Below are 25,752 nucleotides of genomic sequence, written 5' to 3'. Positions count from 1 at the left end.
CTGCCTTATCATCGGGGAAACACGGTACTATTTAAAAAATGGAAGAACATTTTTCTATGCACGATGAAAAGTAAATGCAGTCTGTAATAGGACCTAAATGCATAACCTACATTTACTTTGAAATCACCAAATCATTAGGGTATAGATCAGCAATTATAGAGTTCTTGTGACAAGAGAACAGCTTTTTTTTACTGTCTGTGACCTCGTCACCAGGGTAGCCACCAGGGACCAATTTCTATTAATATAGGCATGCCAACTGAACTACATCTCTAAGAGCTATTTCCCTGTGTGGCAGCAGCTTTTTATCTAAAGCCCTGGATTTAATTGGTGGGTTTTTCTCTTATAATTAAGGTTTTTTTTTTTACATAGAGACTACTATGAATAAAGAAAACGTTGTAAGTAAACACATGGATAAAAGAATATTGAATTTCTGCTTAAAGTTCAGTCTTAAGCATATGCAACTATTTTGTCATTTGAAGCTACTGTGTGTCTGTTAGTTTCTATGCTTTAAATGAAAATCTAAAAAATGGTATAGTTGTATGTTGATTTTGATGTAAATCCAATGATAAATATATATAAATTTCATCATGAAGTCCACAAATTAAAATTGAGTTTTAAAGATGAGACATACCTCCTCATATTCCTCCACATCACAGTATATGTCTGTATTTGGAATCTGTCCTAGGATTCTGTACTGTGGGCTAAAAACCAGAAATAACATTATCATTACTTATCTGTCAACATGAAAGCTAATTAACGAACATGTGTATGTATATATAACATTAGATCTTAGGTAATAAAGAAGGACTTAACATTGCATTTACTTATTTCCTAATGCCCATTAACACAAAGCTATTCCCATCTGCTAAAATATTGACTTCCATCCTGTTGTTCACACTGGAGGCAGCAACATACCAAAACACATTGTTTTGGGAAGAGGGTAAAGCTGCAGAAACATTTAGCAGCTCATGACAAAAAATCCTCAGTCAGCATGGAGCAAGCCATGGAGTCTGATTACATCAAACTTGTTCGTTCTGTGTCCCTTAGATTATACTTAGAAGTACACATTTCCTGAGGGAAACATAGAAAATGCTGTTGCCGACCTCTCACGATGCCTTCTGTGATTAGAGTAATGGTCAGGGGCAACCATTATCTCATGTTTGTTCAAGCAGGTCAGAAAGGTATGAGCAGAAACCAAAAGGCAAGAAATGATTTGTGAGTTCTGAAAGATGTATATATATCACCCATACATTGGCATCAATGGACATGTGTTAGAACCTGCTTACTTCCAGACTGCCCCAGGATAACCATACACAAGCTTTCTTAATATGTAAACCAGCCTATTCTATACTATTCAAGCAGAACCCTGCAAGTAACTGGAGAATAGATGGCCAGAGGTAGACAAAAGGATATAAAACAAAACACACAAACCTTTGTGTACGATAGATTACTGTTAAAATGGCAAATGTCACTGCAACAATCAACCCATAGTCCAGACCAAGGGTGACCGATGCCACAAAAGACACAACCCAGATACTCTAAAAAAAATAAAATAAATAAAATACATTTTTATAATTTGAACTATATTACTATCATTTTTTTCCAAACAAAAGCCTTGAATAATCAGATGATATTATATGTAGGATTGTATAGCATGCAAGACAGTTGAAAATAATTGAAAATTAGCTGCAAGATTATTTTTTTGTAGTGGATCATATAGGTACAACATGAATACAGTTTATCCAATATCCAATTATCTCGTAAGATTCTATGTCTACCAGCTTTAGCTCAGTTCAATACAGGTTTTGCTTCTGATACATGTCTATGGGAAGGCAAAAACCTGCCTGAAGCAAGTCAAATGCAGGTCAGAAAGAGGTAAACTGAACTTGTCAGTGAGTTCTCAATGATCTCAGAAGCTCCTAAAACTGATGCTGATGCCATTGACACAGACACTAATTTGCTGTTGATGATAATGTCAATCAGGTCTACAAATATAATTAGGCACATAATCTATGATGGAAATAAACTGCACAGTATGCTTCTTTTACAGTAAAAATTCACCCTTGTGAACTTGTACAACCGAGGCACTCAGGGAGGATCAGGTAAACATAAATCTGTAACAAGGCAATAAAAATTACTGTTGCCAACAGTTCTACAGTGAAGTAGCACAAATTAATAAATAAGCAAAATACAAAACAACATTTGCAGCAAATAACACTACTGTGCTGGATCAATCCAGACCGTCATTAGCTTATCGGCATGCTCTTTTCTGCGGCTATGCTCTAAAATATAGGTCTGTTATAATAAATCAAAGTTGACTTTTGATTGTCTTGTAAGGCATGGAAACAAATGTCAATGCTGTCTTTATAGGACAAATTAAAAATACAGCAGTACCAACAAGCTTACAATCTAGGTAGGGTACCTGAGGCAAAGGGAGATAAAGTGACTTGCCCAAGGTCACACGGAGCTGGTTTAGAAACCAGGATGCCTGGTTCACAGTCCAATGCTGTAGAGCCACTCCTCCTCCCTATGACAATCTGCATAAATAAATGTTAGTTTTTGTGAGGTCTCTATTACTTTGCTAGCATACTCCAAGCGAATATATAAGGATGGTTAGGTTAAAACATTTATGGTCATAAATTGCCATTACATTAACTACTAATGAAATAAATATAGCCAAAAATACATGAATGTTTTAAAGGACAACTAAGAATTTCAGTAAAGCTTATTACCATGTTCTTCTATTTTAACAAAGAAACACATCACAGTATTATAAGTAGAAGGTTTAGATTACATTGATAATTAATTTTCACACATACCAGTTCTAATTTGCTTGTTCTCCACAAATGTGGGATGTCTGCAAATTGCTTGAACATTCCTTTTAGGTTTACCATCACAATGGCTGCTAATACCGTCTGTAATAAAATAAAAATGAATTATACATTTTCTTTTCATTCCCAATTCAGAAATATATATTTTTGAAAAACTTGAAGCATATAGAATCTATCACAGATCTGGCTTTGTGCTTTTATAGATTTGAATTGACAGGGATAAAGAAAGGCTCCACATTTGTTATGTGCACATACACACTGCAGTATTCTATAAAGAGGAAATTCACCATCATGTCAATATATGGTGCTCTGTATGCAATAATAGATGATTTAATGTTTCCTTTTTTCCTTTCAAACAGTGTGCCTAAATTTGACTTGATATTGTGTTCTGGTCCCATACAAAAAGACTCCGAGGCGGGGGAGGATTAGCAACATAATCCAGTTGTGCTACAATGCAAGAAATATACTGAAGAGTCGAGAGCAGACAACAGAGATATGAGCGGGTTAATCTGTTATTTTGACGTTCACAGTCAAAGTTAGGTGGACAGAAGGAAACATGTAAGTGTAACTGAACTGCAGCAAAGAATAATCAGGTACCTGCCACTGAAAAAAGGGTCAATTTACCTACCCCCGCCCCACCACCACTAGTTTACACTTAAAAAAAAAAAAAAAACTATGGCCTATTAAAAATAATCTATGCTGCAGCACTTCATTCAAAGTGCATTTTCATTTAATACCCCTACAAGGTCTCACAAATAACTAGTGTCCCATGCAGAAAAGTTGACCTAATGCAGCTTTCTGTGGGATGGGGAAGGCAATGATGCTGCAGTGTTCCTGAATTCAGAATTGAGTTGCCACTGTCATGTAGGCTGTGTCTGTTTGCATTACAGTAAGATGAAGCAGCATTGAAAGTAATGTAGTTATTAGCATTGTCATCAATGATTCACAAACCTGTAGATAGTCATTCATCACCTGGCTACACCTAGACCTGCCTGCTGTTTCCTAAATTGACAGCACTGTCAATGTTGGTGGAACCCTCCCAATGTGAGCTGCAGTGTCTGGGAGGTGGTTGGGGAGCATGTTAGCCACAAATAAAGAAGGTTTGGCTGAGTTAGGGTAGGGAAAGTAAAATGTTTACGTTATGAGGCTTATCCACTCCCCTACCACTATGTTTCACCAGTGTGGAGGGAGTCCTGTATTAGTCACTCTGATAAAAGTTTACCCACGATTGATCTGTCTCTCTAGCTCCGCTTTTACAGCCCCAGTTCCTGCTGCATCATAGTTGTAATGTAAGTGAGTCACATCCTCTCCTTATCTTATCAGTATCACAATTACCAGATTTATTTAGCATTAAAATGCTTTTCAACACAGGAAAAGCACAGCTTCACAATAAGTAAAGATGATTTTCTTTAGCAAAGGTGTGAGAAAAAAAAAACACAAATAGAAAAAAAAAGCATACTGCATGTCAAGTCTCTGCCCCTGTCTTGTCTGTGCATTCTTGCAGCCTAATTCAAGGTTTTCACCCACAGAAAATAATAATGGGACAGTAAATATGAGGCAAATAAACAGCCTATTGAATTGAAAATAATCCTATTTTTGAAATATTATATCTCTAATATATCCTTGAACTGTATATAGTTTGTGAATAAACACATGGACAAGGCCCAGTGATTTAAAAATAAAAGTGATGTGGTACAAATATACGTTGGTATACTATAGAATATTAGGAAACACACAAAAGATTAATACAAAACACATACATTTTCATCAGGAGTACAGATTTAGGAGTTATCTAGTATATCTAGTATAAATAATTACCTGAGGTAATGGTTCAAGTAGGTATCCAATGACCAGTATGACCAAAAGAACCATAATGGAGGACAGCAAACCTGCAATCTAGAAAATGGCATATACAGTCATTGTATAAATACTATAGTATCAATAAAAGTAGGATGTTCAAACAAATGTAAGGAATTAGAAATTATTTTCTGGATAAGACATTTTAAAGGCCCACTGCAATATTATTTCCTGCAAACTGATTAAAAACATTTTATGCAGTAAAAAGAAAGAAAGAAGAAGTGTCCCTAGTAATAGTTAATTAGAAACAGCCACATCCCAAAGTTCAACATATGAGCATTTTCAAAAACCAAAAATATTCCCCATATGATTAAAAACATTGCAACAGAACTAACCTGCCATGAATCAAGTTTCTCACTCACTTAGGGGGAGCTCTCTTAGAAATGCCTTCCCCAGTGTAACACTGCATAGTGAGATTTATATGATGTGCAATATTTTATTAAAAATTATTCAAAAGCAAAAAAAAATAAATTACATTTTATAGGCCATTTGTATTGACATGCTGGAAACAATAACAAGGAGAAAGAAAGAGTGTTAGAAACCAATCCACACATTGGCCTGTGGATATTCCGAACCATCACCACAGTTACATAGGTTACAAAGAAGATGAATAGAATACTACATACCTGTGAATTTCCTCCAGTGCTCTCCTGAACTAGACTACGAGACATTGAGCACGTCACAACAAACGTATGAAAGAACGAGCCAATAGAATTACACAGTCCCAATGCAATAAGTTCCTGCAAAATTGTAAACAGCTCAGTACACTCAACAGCTTTCAAACGCTGTATTTTAGATATAATAAAGTAAATCTAGCATTGTAAATTAGGTACCTGTAATACATATTCTCATTAACCAATTTCAGAATTATTGAGGCTATACAAGATTGCTAGATCCCTGGCTGCCAAGCTAAAGTTTAACCTTTAGTGCATTTTGTCTTTGTGAATTGGACCCCATGTGGAGATGGGGTCCAATTCACACTAAACTTCACACACACAGCAAGCTTGTTCTATGTCTGTGACTAGTATTTTCTACAGGAGATCAGAAACGAAAGTCCCCAAATTCCCCTCATAACATTATCTCTTTAAAGCCTGCGAGTCGGCAAAAGGTTACTTCTCCCAGAAGTTTTCAAAAGATCCACTTTGTTTTAACTCAGATCCATAAAGACTACTACACTGTCAATATTACTAAAGCAGTGAATATGAGCTTTACAAACATTTACTGCTGGTAAACCTTATAGTATGAATTAAAATGAATATGGAGTGACCAAGTTATAAATATGCCCCTAACATGAGGTAAATTATTGCTGAGATTATTGTATACTAACTTATATAGCATTACCAGAAGGTGAAAGTTTCATGTTTCCAGTTTTTCCTTTCCTCATGCAGAAAAAAACAATCTTTTCAGATAAAGCACAGTGCTACAGGAGCTGCTTTGCATTGTAATAAAATGTGATTGTAAATCAAACAGAACATTCACATTATACTGCAAAAATACTTTGTATCCCCCCCACCCCCGAGGGAAAAAAATACCAGTTTTTATGGCTAGTTGCTGGTTTAGAAAAAAAAAAGAAAAAAAACATAAAAAAAATAAAATAAGACTGTAAATGGTTCTTTAAATGCCTACCAGCACCCAGAGGGTGACACCATAAATTAAGTTTCTTTTGGAAAAAAGAAACCAAAGATGGAGTACTCAAACAGATGTAAAACAAGCCTTGCATTTCTCACCTGATTACCATCAACTGAATATCCATGTTTAAGAGCAAATATTTTGGCCATTGATATAGTCATGGAAAAGCCAACGATTGCTATTGCCACTGCATCCACAAAAACGGCTGAGAACAGACTGAGGTCAGGCACAGCTGGAGATCGGAACCTACAAGCAGAAATTATATTATACAAGATGTAAAATACTGCAGAGTGACAGAAATACCACCCTAGTAGTCAATCTGACCTCTGTAGTGAAGTAGTTTAACGAATAAGTCAGGACTAAAGCTAGGTACACACTTCCAATTATTATCGTTGGAAAACGAACGACGAACGATCCTGCACGATATCTACGAACGATCGTATAGCACCGATCCTGCACATACAGATAACGACACGATCGTTCGTAGATATTGTACACACAATAGATACGATCGTTTGAGCGATAGAGGAACTATGTGCACGACAGGAAAGTGAAGGAACGTTCGTTCATCACGCATGCTCAGCCCATGGACGATCAACGAACGATCGTACACACGAACGATGGTCAACGATCCTCGTCCAATCTGATCCGCCGGTCCGGTCGTTCGTTTTCAACGACTTTCCTCGTTCGTCGGCGTCGCTGGTTACTTTTTTACAAACGATTTTTGCCCAATCGATCGTTCGTCGTTCATTTTGAACGATAAAAATTGGAAGTGTGTACGCACCTTAAGTGTTGCTAGATGCTGGACTTGACAGATGCTAGACTTAAAAAGCTTTCCTAAAATAGACAATTCCATGTTCTCCTTTAGTTTGGTTAAACATTGGTAATGTTGATAAGGATAGATGCCTGGTCCTCCCTGAAGGCAAATTCTAGTGTATGGTGATGAAGCATCACTCACCATTGTCTTATCTGCAATATTTCGGGACATGGATAGTACATTTGTGAGTAGTCACACTGTAAGGTATTTATGAAGGCCCTGACCCCTAACAAGGAAAAGCAACAACTATACCCTCACTGAAGTCATACCCTGTAGGAATACTTCCGACCACATCTACATCATATGACTTTTGAAGCTTCAGTCCAGCTGAAACTCCAGTTGAGATGATCACCTTTAAAAGAAAAGAAAACAACTATTTTAATCTACATTGAAACACATGAATGGCATCACGGCTGTACAATTTTTCAGATAAGGTAAATTACTCCATTTAATGGAGAAAGCAATACTGTATGCTGTTGTAATAAAAGCTGAACATTAAGATAACTTTATCTGTGCTATGATAAAATAGTTTGTAAAATCAGACCAAAGGACTGCAACTGTAAAGGAAGTAATAAATTGATTTGAAAGTCTTCTATGCACTTATGACTGGTATTATATACTACAGCTTGTGAAATCTGTCCACTGTATATTTCTCTATTTGGTGTCTGTGGTAACATTGATCCCATTACGTCTAGAAATATTTAAAGAAGTTACAAAGACTTTAAAATCTGAAAACATTTGGTGACTGTTTGCACTTTAGGATACAGGGTTTCTAAGTGCCATTTATGATATAAGTTTATAAAAGAGAATATTCAACTCTTGATACATGCTGCTGTATAATTTTATTTGTCCTTCCTTTTCCTGTTTTGGTCCTCATTTTGTTTTTTGTTTTTAAATTGTATAGGTAAATGTAGATTTGATAAAATGAATAGCTTTAACACAGTACAGGCATAAGACAACTTACATGTACACACATTGCATACCATAGTAAAATGAACACCACTAATTAGCTGTTTTAACCAGTACACTTACAACAATGATCTCCATGGGAATTGGAACCGGCAACTTCTTTTTAAATCGATCATTAATTTCCTTGGCACCCACCAGTAACACTATGCATATAAGGCCAATAATGAATGTGGCAACATTGGTCGTTGTGATATTAGACAATACACTGACAAAACTCTGAAAAGACACAAGAGATATGCATGATCACATTTCAGATAAGCCAAAAGTCTTTATTATGTTAGTCAAGGTTCTACAATGGTGATCTGGAAAATTTCCCAAAGCCAGTCAGAACACTTCCACCCATTAAATCAGAAATTGTGTGAAAACTACCTAAATATACAGGTTCATTTCAAAATCTATACAACTACTAACCCAAGTCTTTTTTAAAGATTGGATGAAAGAGATTCTTTTTACTTGCATGACACATACTTTTCACAAACACCTCAGGCTTCCGTACATAGAAAGTTCATAAAAAGTAGCATAACTCATTTTTCCAGCATAATATAAAATAATGTGGCAGGTTTAGATAGCACCTAATATGCCTCCTGTGGCAGAGTGATAGCAGTGGGTGGTTTCTTAATCATTTATTTTCTAATTAAAAAAATAAAGCAAGGCAGCACAAATTAACAATAATCCAATATGGGTATCCAGAGCCACTGAATCTTGTTGGATCCAATCCTTCTCTCTAGTACCAACTAGGCAATTAAACTCTTTACTACTTGTACAGGTCAGACACCCAATCAGATGACATTCTCTTCAAACTGAAATATTTATTCAGATTAAACAGGATGGAGCAGACAAAAAAAAAAAACCCCACCAAGGACAAATGTCAGAATGAATAAATATGTTACTTACATATATGACTGATAGAAGTCCATTGTATCCAGTCACCTTAATGCCAAACAGATATTTTAATTGCGAAGTAAAGACATGTACTGCAGCTGCTGTGGTGAATCCTCGCACCAATGGTTCAGTCAGGTAGATGGCTACAAAGCCAAATCGAAGTATGCCGAGACATATCTGGAAGTAATATACATTATCTTAGCAAACAAAGCTTGGTTATGTGGCAGCTAATTGGACAATTGTAATAATTCAATGCAGCCTGGGAGCAAAGTGATGAATATGGTGGCTCTGACTGATGCAGCTACATAGATAAGATACATAAATATTTTTACTCAATGTATAGTCTATGAATAGTCTTATAACAATCATAATAAGACAGGACCAGGAAAATAAGTAATGTTCCCTAGCAGAGGGGGTGGTTATTTACAGTACCAATGTTTGTTTCTCTGGAAGGCTTCAGTGATGGAAATCCAGTCCTTGTTGTTCAACTATCATTTTTTTTAGTCTTTAAGCAAGAAAAGAAGGTCAAACCATGTTGACATCAGTTCAAAGGTAAGTAAACTTTACCACCTTTATTAAATACTGTGCATGAAAACATCAACCCACTTCCATGTTTTAGACCATTACTGTTTATAGCTAGGACCATGATGGGTAATACCATGTAAATGGATTGGTGTTTCCTTCCTTCACGTACTTGGTTTGGCAAAAAATAAAATCCTATAGGAACCTGGGAAATTGGTGTATGCGTTTACTGAAGGTTCTGCTAAGGAACCAGTTTGAACTACATTACAAACATATGCTGAAAAAAAAGAGGAAGAAGAGAATAGAAACTATAAACAAACAGTAGGACATGGTTACCCATGACCTGTGTTATTATGAATGTCATAAATCACACTTATCATAGTCCAAACAAAGTGCATTGTGTTTTGTAATCACCACCATTTAATAAGGGGTATGATGTGTGCCAATTGTCTGTTTTCAAGCACTGCTGACTGGTAACCATATGTGTAAAATTGACTATTACAGAGATTAATTAGAGGGGTGTAGACTGAGAGTTACATATAAAAAACACGCCTCATCTTTGTTCATGCCACCAACAGCTGTTTGCCATTCATTAGCAGATACAAAAGAACAGAAAGACATGTGGTACTGTAAGATTACATTATGACCCTCCATTAAACTAAGCATATATTGCACAGACAGTTACATTTTCTACATTTAGTGCTAATAATACATTTGGAATAAATAGGTACCTGAATCAGACCACAAAGTAAAGTAATTGAAACAGCTACTTTCACTCTCATTGAATCTCTTGCTTCAATCTTCTCTAGGTCATATGTGCCGTTTGTGATATTGGTTTCCACTATATTAAACATTTCATCTGGGGCAATTCTTAATGTAACCCCACCAATCATTAGGCTGATCACAGCAAAGGTACCTGCAGGACAAGGTACAACAATGTTATAACAATTTATTAAAGTATGATAAATATTATTACAATTGTATTAGTATGCAGATTGCTCAGTGGTTCAGCCCCCATTTAGTAATTGGCCTGTCTCACATCCCAGAGCTCCTCTTTTGTTAAATTCCCTGATCAAGTCTTGTACATGTGCATTTGTTTTCCATCACCTATTAATATACGCTGAAGATGCCATCAATTGTATATTATTACTTGTTTCTTTATTATTAATCAGTCTAAAAACATAGCGGTGTTGCCCATATTACCTAAAAACTATATTTAATTTATCTGTATTCTGCACTTGATTTTTTTTTTTTTTAAAAAGAGTCTTTGAGCCTGATTTTTTAAGCTCTCCAAGACTGTAAAACATACAGAATTTTATCAGGGAAGCTGGGTGACCCAGCAAACCTGGAATGGAAGTAATTTGCTATTTGTTAGCAAATGTTTTCAATCCTTGACCAGATACATTCTAGGTTTGCTGGATCACCCAGCTTCACTGATGAAAGTGTATCCTCTCCAGCCTTGGTTTTATATAGGTAACTTATTGTTATAGTGAGCTGGCCCTCTGCAGCTGGGACCATCTTTGCTCAGCCAGCCTCCTTGCCCTGTGACTGCTAGTCCTGGTTTTCAAACAGACTTTCACAATAAACTCTAAATGCCAGTGAAAGATGACACTTGGCTCCCTGACGCTACAATGGACACTAAAATGTAGAGTACATGAGTTTTGGGGCACCTGTACACCACAAAAAGAGCATGATAAAGCCATGATTATGCAGGGCATGTTTTACAAACACAAAAAGGCAAAACAGTAATTGGCATGAAAAACAAAATTGTGTTACATTAGTATTACTGCTAACATTTGATGTTGTTATTGTTATGAAATTAGTCATAAATGCAGGCACTCCTTGAAAAAAAATAATAATTTTCTCTTTAACAAAACTGTATACCGCTTTTTCATTCCTATTTATACTTCTTATAAAACCCTCAACATGCCCTGTTCTGGAAAAAAGCCAAGCACAAGATAAGCGAACAAGTGGAGGTATTATGCTTTTATCAAGTCCTTTCTGCCTGGCAGATGTCATGAATCATTCTACCACAGTAACGGGCATGGAATCTGCTCTCTGAAATGAGTGCAATACAGTGCAAATCAACGAATACGGTAACAATAATAGACTAGCAATAAGAGATAATGTATGCTCATTGTCTGTAGCTGGCCAACAAACAAGCAGAGATCTCTCCATAAGGACAGCCAAAGAGAGATCTGCCCATTGTGTGCAACCTTTCTCAGGAACAGGACATGCTATTAGTTTTAGCTGAAAGTGACTTGGGGCACACACAGAATTTTCACTTACCTCAAAGGATCAGAAACTTACTCATACTCATGTGTCTCCCCCCAGCAAAGCTAAACAACCCAGGTGTTATGTGCCTCTTACAGCAACCTTCCAGTGTCCTGTTTATCTGAGAATTTTATGCTCCACATGTTCCCCCAAATCAGGCAAAAACAAAACATGACAAACTAAAGCTTGTTTGCCTTGGTAAAAACACAAATGACTTGTTTGTGGTATATGAATCCTTAGCTCACAGCAAACCTACACCCCAGACATAAAAGGTTTACAGAGTAATGAATATCAGATTTTTGCAGCTGTAAGGAACTGTGAGCAGCTTTATTAAAAAAAAAAAAAAAAACTTGTTCTTACTAATTTCTAATGGAGAGACAATGAGATCTTCAAAAGATGGATTTAGTATCAAGCACAATGGTGTCATTTACTAATCATTAAATTTTCCTACATCCATAAGGGCTCATTCACAGTGACTTAGAGGTTAGCACCTTTGCAGCGCTAGGTCCCAGGTTCAAATCTAGACCAGGTTACTATCTGCATGGAGTTTGCAGGTTCTCCCTGTGTTTACCTGGGTCTCCTCTGGGTACTCTGGTTTCCTCTTATATTCTAAAACCATACAGTAAGGTTAATTGGCTTCCCCCTAAAAAATTGACTCTAGACTGTATTAAAGACATATGACTACGGTAGAGACATTAGATTGTTAGCCCCTTTGAGGGACAGCTAGTGATATGACTATGGACTTTGTAAAGTGCTACCTAATATGTTGTCGCTATATTAATACTGTAATAAATATAGTGGCCTTGTCAAAAATGACTAATAAAGCAACACTTAGGATTCTGAACAACCCTTTAGAGTACTGGGTAACGTCTACTCCTTCTAAGGATGTCAGAGGTACATATTGTAGTAATTTTGAAAATCTCCCTGTGCTAAAAACAAACACCTCTGGCACCAAGACAACATAAAATTCTGAAAAATTTAATAGAATTTTAAGACATCACAAAAAGACATGTTTATACCTATTGATATGTGTCTTGATGTTCCAAAAAAAGTGTACAGGAATACTGGATAAAATGAAGAATAGAGTCCAAACACTGGCGGTACAGCTGCTAGCAAGGCATACGCTAAACCTAAAAACATATCAACACAAACACAGATTAGTAGGACTTTTAGCAATATGAACAATACATGAGCACTGATTAACAGAAGCAGACATTTCTATTCACTACTGTTTAAAATGTAAAGGACACAAAGCACGCATAGTGTCTGTGTGTAGGAACACTGTAAGGAAAGTATTGGATAAACTCACAAACTGCATAATGACAAATTCAGGTCAGTTACAAAACTTTACTTTAATTCTGATTGCCTGAAATCTGATTGATTTTATTTAGTATTCGATTAGAGGTCTCAGTCCACTTTTAAATGTTGTGAATGAAAGAGAGAACAGCAAGCATGCAGCCCCCCCTTTCCTCTATCAGACTAGGCTACATGCTTTCAACTTTTGAAAGGGAAGGAAGCAGCACATCCTTATTCCCGTGTTGAGGGACAAAACCTCTTCACTACATCCAATTCTCCAAAAAGTATATGGGCTTTGTTATGAGCTTATGGTAGAACAAGGAAGACCCCTTTAATAGGAGTAAGACTACACAACAGCTAACCTCCCAGGGGAAATAATACAGAGGTGCATAATACCGTGCTCACCCAATACCTTAGCCACGTATGATTGGTTTTCTGGCTACAAATAAAGATTTTTAGTTTTTTGCCCATTACAGTAATGGTATACTAACCTTGGGGCAGCTGCATGACCCCTGTGCTCAGGCCCGAAATAATATCTCCAGTGAGATACTCCTTCACTGGGTACCGTGGCAGCCATTTCAAAATGGGAAGGAAGCTATAAAGCTGGGATTTTGCCTTCTTAGCAGTACACCTGTAATGTAGAAAAGAAAAATCAGTATTAGTTAATTAAGTTTACAAACCACCAGGTGAACTATTTGTTGTTTATAGCCATTTTACTATAGATGTCTGTGCAATAACTATTTTACTGTGCCGTTTTGGGTGGGTAGTGTAAATTATGGTGTATAGGTCACTAAGTGAAGGTAGATATAACACACTATTGTTACTGTCTGACAACGATTTCATATAACAATCCATGAAATTAAAGCCCAGCATATACACGTATATGGTACATCTATCTCCTGTTTGAAAATAATAATACTTGGTACTTCTGGAAATACTTCTGGGCTTTTTATCACTCACATACCCTGCTCTCATGAGACAGTGCTGATGCTTTGGTGATTGGTCTAGTTTAGTCACATGGGGCAGGGATTAATTCACCAGGCCTGTGCAAGTTCTTAGTGGGATTGATGTGTAATTAAACATACGCAGAGTTTCTCCTCAATCCTGGTGGCAAAGTGCATCACCAAAGCAAAAGGAAGGAAAAAAAACGGTGGTGGATTTCCTTAAAATGGTCATAAGCACTGGTTGAGTTCAAAGGCAGTGCTCATCCCAGAAATTTTTTTAAGCTGGGTGGGAAGAAATTTCAGGCGGGTGGCAGTCCCTGTATTGTGACCCAACTCTTCAGTAGCCACCCAAAAACAGACGGGTGGTTACTGAAAAGTGCCAGGTGGTGCACCCGGCTAAAAGGGGCTGGGGAGAACACTGAAAGGGTACTTGTACGTTTTTATTAATATTAATAAACAAGATTTATATAGCGCCAACATATTACACAGCGCTGTACAATAAATAGGGGTTTCAAATGTCAGACATATACAAACAGCGACACAGAAGGAGGAGAGGACCCTGCCCTGCTCTCCCAATTAAGGCTGGGCTCCTTATTTCTTTAGGTTGTAATCAAACTGAAGTGATCAATAAATATGCCTGCCAAGGGTCTAGTAGTTTGTTTACATTCTTTACTGTTCTCAGTAATCATTGTATCTGGACTACACTTAGCTATTGAGAATAATGGTCATCCTGGGAGCATATACTGTGCAACACACGGAGAGGGTTGTGATTGTGTATGGTTTGATTCACCCGACACAATGACTACAGAGAGTGTTGAAGTGCTGGGTGGTGTAAATGCTGCCAAGCCATGTGCAAGCTAGACAATAGGAACTTCCACTGGTAAATGGTGGTCATGGCACACATTTATAGATTTTATATACCATCCATGTACTGGATACAATTCCCAAACCAGAAAATAGACCACAAAATGTAAAGGGATTCCCCCACCTTTTACTTTGTACATGATTGCTACTGACTAATAAACTACATCCTGTGTGATGTGGTCATTACACAAAGTAGAGTAAAGATAAACAAAGTTTCCATGGTGTAGATGAGATTAGGGACAAACACAGAAGTATAATTACTTATTATTATATGCTTCTCTAAAGGGGAATACTAGGAAATATTAAAGTAATTTCTTTTACCTAATTTATACAGCATCCCAAGGCACCTACTATTTGTAGCTAAAGTAAATTTTTAAATTTAAAATTCATTATTTTAATACCAGGAATTCTTGACCCGCCTGTACTAAGCACATACATCCAGATCACAACAGGATCGACATCATTAAAATAATAACTGATAACAAAACTGACACTTCTGTTGCCTAGGTGGAGGTGTGGGAAAATCCAGAAGAAGGAGGTATGTGCAATTTGGTTAGAAGAGGCGAGTCTCATCAGTTTACTACAACACAAACTCAAAAGAGAACAAAAGTTTGTTAGAAGAAAAGCCTTCTTGTGATGTTACCCTGTAGATACAGCCTGCAGGCTAAAGGAATGCATGGAAAGATGTACGTTTTACCAAACTGTAATTTTTCTCTATAAACTATGATAGGGTAATTTATTGTATTAATTGCATTAGTTGCTCCACACCATAGATTATACTAGATAGCTTGAAAAAAAATGACTAACATTTTGGCTGTGCAAAATAAAAAAATGAAGACATACAAACATTACTTAATAAACTAACCCTTAACGAGTAATAGGGCTACGCTGCACTCACCAAATATTTGAAAAAATGAGAACATACTTGTTAATATATAACTTGTTAATATATATAACATAAATGTTAAAGCCAAATACCACCCAAACCAAATTTTTTCATTGCATAGTTGAGGCCAATATTTTTTTCCCTAATTCTTTCTTTAAAGTAAGAACAATGTACAGTCATATAAATTCAAAGAACGTAGATGATATAATAAAAGATTCATAGAATAACACAAAGAAAGTAACAATATCTGTCACCAAAAGAATATTCTACAACCATGGCACTGGGAATCCAGATAATATTTAGCACTTCTTGCAGAAGCTCCAGTGGCTTCACAGTGCCAAATAATGGAGTCACATTTCCCAGAAAAGTCTCCAAAATGAAGAACAGGGAAATTTAATAGAAAAGAAGTTCATGGTCACGGTCATTAACACGTTGCAGAAGAGGGGTGAAGCAGAAACTACGATGCTGTAGGGATGTAAGAAACCTGGATGATTCAACCCAAAGTATGGTGACCTAATGCTGGAATGTCAATTTTGGACAGACTATTATTATAATTATATGATCAATAATAAACTGCATTTATAAAGCACCAACATTGCTGAACATTCAGAATTTCAAAACTAGAGTTTATTCCTCTAACATAAAGTCAGGTAAAATGTTTTTCTGCATTTGCATTGTAGTGTAATTCTCCTAAAGACTGAAAAAGAACTGGTAATGTATGTGTGTCACCTGCAAGACTGTGAAATTTTATGGAGGACAGACACTGGCTCCTTCTTCCTTTGGTGTAAATGCTCTTGGAGATATTCCTGGGTGTATACGGGCCTCTCTACGCAGTACTTTTGTCTCTGATACAGACAGTCATCTTCCCCTGAAGCTAGTTCCATAGCACATTTCAGGTCTTCTGTATGTATCTGAAAATTAAAGAAAGTAATTAGACCTACTTCATATACATGCATGTCAATATTATTATTACTACACAGTATTTATATAGCGCCAACATATTACGCAGCGTTGTACAAAGTCCAAAGTCATTTCCCTGGCTGTCCTATAATTGGGACTCACAATTTAATTTGCCTATCATTGTCAAATGTTCTTAATACCGACAGCCAATTAACATAACTGCATGTTTTTGGATTGTGGGAGGAAACCCACACAAACACAGGAAGAACCTGAAAACTCCATGCAGATAGTGTCCTGGCTGAGATTTGAACCTGGGACCCAGCGCTACAAAAGCCAGAATGCTAACCACTGTGCTACCAATATTACCGTGAAGAACATTAGAATAAAACAGGGAATATTCATTTATGGACTGTTAAATCTCTTTTAGGTGCATTGTGTGTATTGCTGACAAATTACAATTAAGCTCCATGTAACAAACTTTTCGCTACAACTCTTACCGCAGATATAACAGAACACAATGCACCTAAATAAATGGAGATGTGAGCACAGTCTATATTGTTATGTTCTTTATAACTAGCTCTAATAATGTTATAACATTTAAAGCCAAACTCTGCCCAGAAATTACAATTGTGTTTGATAGAGAACCTTTGTTGGGTTATTAGTTCTTCTCTCCCCATTATACAGCAAATGAGAAGGGGACAGACACAGAGGACCTGCTGATGTTTTTACGGTCTTCACCCTCCTGCTCCCTTTTCTTTCTTTTCCTGATATTACAGGGATAAAAAGTGTGGGACCTCTACCCCCAGTGAAGACAAACATTTTTTCACTTTATTTAGTGGTTTAGGCTGGAGTTACGCTCTAAAGTGGAACTTGATTCCATATTTTGCTGTGTTATGGTGAAGCTGTATTTAGACCATGTTTATATTTCCCCTGAAAATAGCAGTCTATTTCATATTATGTGAGAGTGTCTGTACTCCTGTAATGTACTCCTGTGCCTACAGCCTTACATCTATATATCTACAATGTGAGATCGGTAGCTCTGCCACGTCAGATTCCTAGCCTCAGAATATTTGGTGATGTTATATTGTAATGCTCACCATCCTAGCAGGAGGCTCTGTGATGGTCACCATTGCTTAAATGCAGAAGTGAACACACAGTGCAGAGAAAAAAATGGAGAATAAGGCCTTTGCCCTGTGTCTGCCTTTTTTAGGCTTTCCAGAGTTTAGTTTGCCTTTAAGTAGGAAAACAATCCCAGTGCAGATGTTATCAGGGATCCGAACAAATGGGAGTCAGATGTAATTCTCAGCAGTTTCTAATATTGTTATTTGCCACTCAGCAAGTTCCTCACCATTAAAATCCTTGCTCCAAAATACTCTACTTATCAACCTTAGGTCATAATACATGTTTATCCAATACTGTTATGCCCACTTGTTTATCCTGGATAGAGGCTAAGAGGCTGAAAAACATATCTGTTACACATTTCTACAATTCCATAAGGAACATAGGGTCTGATTTCATAAAACTCTCCAAGGCTGGACAGGATACACTTTCCTTAGTGAAGCTGGGTGATCCAGCAAACCTGGCATGGATCTGGTCCAGCATTGAAAACATTTGCTAACAAATAGCGAATGACTTTTAAGAACTTCATTCCATGTCACCCAGCTTTACTGATGAAAGTATATCCTCCCCAGCCTTGGAGAGCTTTAATAAATCAGACCCTTGTCTAGGTGTAGATTTTGCATGCTCATAGAACCTTATATAAAACAGATGACTAATTAATGATAACCGCGTGTATCTATTGGTGCTTGTATAGGATATAGTTACTTATAAGCTTCTTAGTTCTGCGTTCCTTCTAGTTATGCTTGTGATTAAACAAACACATGATTATGATGTTGTGCACTCCCCTTCACAGCATTAAAAGTCCTTGAAAAATAGGAAGTTGCTTACGTGTTTGATAGGTGTTCAGATGAGTTAGTTCCTGCCATGCAGTACACTCAATTACTTATTTTATTCCGTATCTGCCATCTACATTTATTACAAGGCGACTATCAGTCAAAGCAGTACGTTCACTGGCAACGTGACAGTCCAACCCGAGGGTGACATTATAGCCCCTCAATGCTAACAATTGCTGTTAGATATAACATTTTACTGATGAGTACTTTAAATATCTTCTTAAGAGATACACCAGCAAAACCATACAGTGTATATAAAAAAAAGTAAAAAACAACAACAGCCATCCAACCAAACTGCATTCTTTAGAGAGCAGAGAACGGCTGAGGTCACAATGCAGAAGGAAATGATAATGTTGATTAACTTGCATTTCTGGCATAGTACAAAAACAGGAATATTGGAGAAAGGTCAGCATTTTTTAGAGAAAAACAGGACAGAGTTCTTGTTCTAAAAACAAATATATATATAAATGGCCTAAACCACAAAATATAATTACTGGCCATTATAAACATGGTGACATTATAAGTGCCTATATTTTGTGTAACATTTATGGCATGAAGATTACAGGAAAGTACACATCATTTCATACATGGTCACAAAGTACAACGTTTTCCTTAGATTACTTCTCACCATGTAACCACCTGACTTTTTGTACATTGGAATATTCTGGATTTACCATTGTAATAATACATTTACAGAATGTAAAGGGTATCTAAATCCAAGTTCTAGCTGTACTGTATCAAAAGAGGAGTACAGAAAACCTGCTTCTTCTCTTCTCTCTATTAAACCTGCTTCTTCTCTTCTCTCTATTACATTCTGGGACGATGTTCTATAATCCAAAGAGAGAGCTGGAACCATTGCTTGCTGGGCAGCTATGTTATCTATAGACAGAGCCATGGCTGTCACCCAGGCTGTTTATATCTATTACACACATATTTCTATGAAGAATGGGGAGATTAGAAGTTTACGGAAGATTATTGGAGTTTTCAATTCAGCTCAAAGGAAATGACAATGAAACGGCACTGCTAGTAAGATCAATAGGTCTTTTCTGAAATTCCTGAAAGTTATCTTAGAATAAAACAACCAAGAACATGTAGGCTGGAACATATCAGATGTTTATCCTTAGGCCAGACAATCAAACCCCCAAAACATCACCTTCACATTAGACAAATGTATATGAGGGTGGTGAGTAGTATCTGAGCATTTACATCCCTCAGGCAAACTAAACAACAATCAGTTGGAAAATTCCATCCAGCCTGATTGTTTGCTCAGTTTACTCAGTGTATACTAGAAAGAGCCTAAGAACATAAGGTATGAGTATTGCCCAGCATTAGAGGTTAGCACTCTGTTCTTTGTAGTTCTGGGTCAAAGGATTGAATCTCATCCAGTACACGATCTGCATGGAGTTTGCAGGTTCTCCCCGAGTCTCCGTGGGTTTCCTCCAGGTACTCCAGTTTCCTCCCACATCCCATAAACATGCAGTTAGATCAATTGTCTCTCCCCCAAAATTGACCTTAGACTGTTAGTAAAGACATATGACATTGGAGGTAGAGGCATTAGATTGTGAGATCCTTTGAGGGAACTTTGTACAGCTGTGTGAAATACGTTGGCGCTATATAAATACTGTGTAACAATAATTAATGACCAGATCAGGTCACGTTCTTAACGTATATTCATTAAATCTTTAACATTGTTGACATTTCACATTTTGTTGCTTGTCCTCGGCATCAGTCTTTCATTCTGTACTATGTAAAGCATACAATAATGTACAATTGTCAGCCACACTAATATCTTTTGATCTCAATGATGAGGCATATTTGTAATATAATATTTCAAATGTTAGTATAGACTAAGGCTTGGGCTACAACAACATGACAACAATATTGCCATTTCTTTGCCTATCTGAGTCATGAACTATGGCACTATTGTTTTAATGAATACCCAGATCATTAATATACACCGATACAAAGAGAAATGACTTTACATGGAATAATGCTTTGTTCCTAGAACTTCATACTGGTAATAAATCAGGTATACTCTCAAGTTATTAATGAATCACATGCATTTGGACCACACAGAGTTCTATGTAAATCCATACAATCACTAACCCAGGGTTTGGTATGTTAAACAAGTGCCCCCCATGACAAGTGATTAAGGTGACATGCCAGCTCCCTCAAAGGTTCATACTCATGGCTGAATTTCTGAAGTCTCTCCTAATACTCCGAGGTCCCTGCATAGCTACATTCCAAGGGGCCCATATTGAAAAGCATCAGCTACAACCAATTCTACATTTTTTTCTTACGCCTTCCTATTGGGGACATAAAATACAATGAAAATTATTGTGCCACCTCCAATATGTCCAGCCCATGTGGAAAGTATCCAAATTAAAACTCTGACAGCAGTATAGATGGGGCACTAAAGAAAAGGCGGTAACTAAACTAGTGTTTTTCATCAATTCAAACTGTATATGATCATCCCAACATGTAACTATCCGCATTCACCAAACATTCACATTAAAGTGTGAACAACCACACCAGTTATAAGCGGAGTTCAGATGGATGATGGGAACAGAAGTCCCCAGGTGGTCCCCAGCGGATGACGGCTTTCTAGTCACTCAGAAGCCCCAATCGCTTCTTAATATCAGTGTTAAACATTTGACTTTGGGTGCCACTCAGGCACACACTACTGACCCCCCTCATTCTCCATGGGTGGCATCCATACCATGGGCATAAGAAAGCAGTCACCACAACCTCACTGCCCGTCTAATCTTAGCCTGACATAGTGTACAGATGGGTTACGGAATATTCTCTGCCCATAGGGAGATTTCTTTTTACCTACTGTCCTTAAAACACAACCAGAAATAAGAAGACATCTCCCCAAAATGAATGGAGTTCTTAGATGTCACAAGAATGGATGAATGTTTTCTTTGATCACTGGGTGGAATCATCCCAGCGGGGACACAGAAATAAAAACTCTTCTATCTCCTCTATCTACAAATGTAAATACCATTTATTGTGATATTAGTTGGTGTTTCCACACTCAGAGACGGGTTTTGTATAGGCATAGCAGTAGATGATGATGTATTATAACCTTCTGATTTTCTATATCATCTCGTATCCTGGAATTTCCCTGAATCATCTCCGTTCTAAGACTTTGATCACGCTATGACTGTGAGATGCGATGTAAGAAATGAAACTTGTGTGCACTGCATCAGGAGGGCCAATTCACCTGAATGCAGCACTTTTCACACATAGTGAATGCTGTATTTGTAAAAGAAAAGAACGCGGCTGTATTGTACTGCCCTACTATTGTGTGTATTGGGGTGCCATTACCAGTGAATGACAGCTCTGTGCACCAACACACATGTGGGATGTTCTGTGAATGAACCCTTCTATATAACGCTTCCAGATGGAAGGAGAAGTGGTGGAGTCCTGCACGGTGTCGGCTGACTTGTGTCATTTGATGCCAGGTATCAGGACGTCTTACATTCCTTCCGCAGGCTTCATGGCAACAGACAAATGACACGGACACCAAACAATACAAAGGGACAAATGAAGGGACAAAACCATGCAGGTGTCACTTACACATATGTATATGTTTCCAAATGTCCGACACACACCTTCATAACTAAAGCTCCTATATTACACCATGACCATTCTGGGAGAGGAGGAGACTGGGGAAATTCCTCCTTCTGCCTGCAGCATACTGATAACCTGAACCCATCAGAGCAGCCAGAAATGTATTCCTGCAGAATGCACTTATTGATATAAGCAGACAAGCCCACCATTACCCCCCTCTGTATAATAATAATAATAATAATAATAATAATAATAATAATAAGCCCTCTCCCTGGGCTGCTGTATGATGGAAGTTGATGACACACCTGATTGGCTGTCTATAGACTGCTGAGGAATGTGTATCTCGCTATAACACGAGCTAATGTGTGTTCCTCGCAGGTCACTCACCTTGGTACTTTGGATTTTATACGGCTCCCTATTCCGTCCTCTGGTTACAATGTAATTGCTCTAGTCCTGCCTGTGACTTGGGGAACTATCAGCTCCTTGAAATGTGAGAAGCACCTGATAGGACGCCAGTACGCTTGCGTAAGTGTAAGAGCTCTCCCGGAGGATGCTGGGACACGTAGTTCCTCGGGATTCAAAAAGAAAAGAACGATGACTTCTGGTATACTACAATACCCACAATGCATCGCTCGCGAGTTAAAGGTTAGCCAAGGAGTATTTAACCCTGTCTATCCCCGGTCATTCTCTGACATTTACATGCAGGACAACCTGTGTAGCTGTGTCATTGTGATACAGCACCGGCTGCAGGGTAAACCCTGGGAGTGTAAAGCTATTACCTGCTATTCCAAAAATATTCATCAAGGGACAAATTGACAGTCAATGTCATACACATGTCATGTCAGCTGACATAGCTGTGACCTAAGGATTCACCTGAGCAGGGAACTCACACACAGTCATGGGAAAAACAAAGTACACCTTCTATATCAAGTCACAATAATATTATTAATGATAATAAATCACCTGGTCCTATTAGGTTCTAAAATGATTTAAATCTATTCTCAGGTGTAAATCATCACACAACAGATTCCACTATGTCATTATTTATTTACCAAAAATAAAACCATCGTGTGAAAAAAAGTTCAATATTTTGTAGCACCTTTTCCAGCAATAAGTCATTGTTTCTGTGTGATTTTATCAGTCTCACATCATTCTGGGGAAAGTGTAGCACATTCTTTTTTTTACAACATAACATCAATTTAATGATGTTTGTAGGCATTTGTTACCCACTGATTAGAATCTTGCATTTCGCACAGCGTTTCAACTGGATTGAGATCTGGGACATTGCAACATTTTGTTTTTTTTTCTTTTTCAGCCATTCTGTTGTACATTTGGTTGGGATCATTGTCCTATTCTTTAGCATAAAATTAATAAGCAACTCAATGACTATTGAGTCAAGGTGCTAGGACCCATGGCTGCAAAACAACCCCAAATCATCACCCCTCCAGCAATGTGCTTGAAAGTTGGTATTGATTGCCTGTGCTAAGTGTTTGGTTGTGATGCTGCGTTTGGTTTTTGGGAAAAGGGGAGCTGTGCATTATAGCTAAACATCTCCATCTTGTCTTTCTAAAGAACACTGTTCCAGAGAACCTGTGCTTTGTTCAGATACAACTGTGCAAATCTAAGCCATGTTGTCATGTTCTTTAAAGCGGTAAGAGTCCTTCTCCTGTAAACCTTTCCAAACACGCCATTCTTGTTCTGTCTTTTTCTAATTGTACTGTCAAAAACTTTAACATTTACCATGCTGAGGCCGGTAGAGTCTGAGTTGTAGCTCCTGAAGCTTTTGCAGTTTCTCTGAGCATTGCACAGCCTGAAATTGGGGCACATTTGCCGGGGCGTCCATTTCTGGGGAAATTGGCAACAGTCTTGATGTTATCCACTTGTGAATAATATTTTACTCTGTAGAATGATGGACTTCAAAGTGTTGGGAAATGGCCATATAACCCTTCCCAGATTTAGGGGCACCAACAGTTACTTCTATAAGATCATTGCTGATATTTTTTCCATGGCATTGCCTTAACACACACCTGAAGTCTCCAGACCAGCAAAATGAGAGAGAGAGGAATACACAATGAAATGCAGCACTCTACCAGTTTCTTTACAACTGAATTATGTATTTAGATCAAATCATCAGCTAAGATTTACAAACATCTCTCTGTTATAACAAGGGGAAAGAAAGAAGATCACCAAGGACCAAATGCACCTGAAGGAAAATTCTAACAGAGGGTGATTCTCAGTCCAGGTGATAACCAGGAAGAAGTGTTTTACTTTTCTCCTAGAAGTATAGAGATATATGTTGTATTTATCAGTGAGCCAGAGGAAGAGGGGAGTGCTCGAGGAAGGAGTGGTAGAAACTGTTGCTCAATTGATGTTAGTAACGGACCTGCAATAAATAACTGTAAGGAAGCTGATGTAATAATGCTGCATCTAATCTGGAAATACAAATATGGACACATTTGTCCCATGATTGGCTATGAAATAACATGAAACTGATGAAAATAATTGGTACCCATTGTTGCATATTCCATATTTAACAGAAATCACACTTTGCTTTGGAGTTTTGACTGTTTTCAGAATATTTGAAATTAAATTGGCAAAAAATGATGGTACCCTTAGGCTAGGTTTAGAATTGCATCAGGATCAAGTTGGAAAAGATGGATAAACACAATGGTTTCTGGTACTTTGTATATTCAAAATATATGAGAAATCTGTGATATCCTCTGGCATCCCAAACCCTTAGAGTCCAAATGTCCCACATTCCCCCTGATTTATCATGGATCCTGTGGGGCAGACTATTATATGAAGAGAATTTTGCAGTCCTGCTGATCCAGGACCTAACCTGCTATTATAATAAAAAGGTGGCTCCTGAGTTAAAGCAGACCTATCACTAAAATTTTTATTCCCCTTCTGTTTTAACCACCACAGGAAAAAAGAAGACGGGTGAAGGGGAAGATGAAGGGGGAAAAGACCATGATGGTGGCACCCACTGCTTCCTTCCTGCCAGGACAAAGGAGAATTCCAGGACGATGCCAGACCCAGTCCAGGAGAGCCTTCCTCAAGCACTCCTCCCTTCCTCTGGATCACTGGTAAAAGCAACATACATCTCTATATTTCTAACTGGGAAAGGCTTAACTCATAGTAAAAAATGGGGTGGCCACTGTGCGAAGCTGTCCACTATAGAAGTTAACGATTGTTGCCAAGCCAAGCTATGAATACATTAATTTCTATGTATAATTTAGCCAGGGGATTACCTTTTCACTTTTTTCATAACACATTTTTAACCAGTGAGATTCTTGCCTTTGCCAGGTCTCTCATTGACCACTGATAATAGGGAAACTATTATGCTACTATTGATAAATATTTTAGTTTTCTCTATCGCTGCGCTGAACATTTCCTTCTCATGGGGCATTTTATTACTCTCACTGATTCCAGGGGCACTTTTGTTCCTTTTTTGTTTGCACTATACAGAGGCATTTCAGATCTTCCACAGACAATAGGGCATTTCTTGCTCCTACAGAAGTTGCAGTATTGTATTCCACCCACTGTTCTGGAG

General features: G+C 37.6%; 1 protein-coding gene across 3 annotated transcripts in view; it reads right to left on the bottom strand.

Annotated features, from left to right (window-relative positions):
• The window catches only part of SLC26A5 (solute carrier family 26 member 5), a 32,051-nt gene extending 9,328 nt beyond the window's left edge, over nt 1–22,723 (bottom strand). Inside the window, exons 1-15 of one of the 3 annotated variants that reach the window (XR_011919490.1) lie at nt 22,587–22,723; nt 16,501–16,682; nt 13,569–13,708; nt 12,801–12,911; nt 10,239–10,423; nt 8,998–9,162; nt 8,167–8,319; nt 7,404–7,486; nt 6,416–6,563; nt 5,315–5,428; nt 4,650–4,727; nt 2,820–2,915; nt 2,062–2,114; nt 1,432–1,538; nt 632–701 (exon numbers count right to left, since the gene is read on the bottom strand). Coding sequence is in view for 2 of the 3 variants with exons in the window: in XM_072401710.1 (XP_072257811.1) it covers nt 632–701; nt 1,432–1,538; nt 2,820–2,915; nt 4,650–4,727; nt 5,315–5,428; nt 6,416–6,563; nt 7,404–7,486; nt 8,167–8,319; nt 8,998–9,162; nt 10,239–10,423; nt 12,801–12,911; nt 13,569–13,708; nt 16,501–16,655 (1,605 nt within the window). In the remaining variant the exon portion in view is untranslated. Of the gene's footprint in view, nt 1–631; nt 702–1,431; nt 1,539–2,061; nt 2,538–2,819; nt 2,916–4,649; nt 4,728–5,314; nt 5,429–6,415; nt 6,564–7,403; nt 7,487–8,166; nt 8,320–8,997; nt 9,163–10,238; nt 10,424–12,800; nt 12,912–13,568; nt 13,709–16,500; nt 16,683–22,586 lie in introns of those variants that run through there. The other 2 variants (XM_072401710.1, XM_072401711.1) reach the window with 2 other exon arrangements.
• Between the last annotated feature and the right edge of the window lie 3,029 nt (nt 22,724–25,752).

This window comes from Pyxicephalus adspersus, chromosome 2 (assembly GCF_032062135.1).
Source record: "Pyxicephalus adspersus chromosome 2, UCB_Pads_2.0, whole genome shotgun sequence".
NCBI classification, from domain to species: Eukaryota; Metazoa; Chordata; class Amphibia; order Anura; family Pyxicephalidae; genus Pyxicephalus; species Pyxicephalus adspersus.
This window is presented reverse-complemented; position numbering and strand designations above follow the sequence as displayed.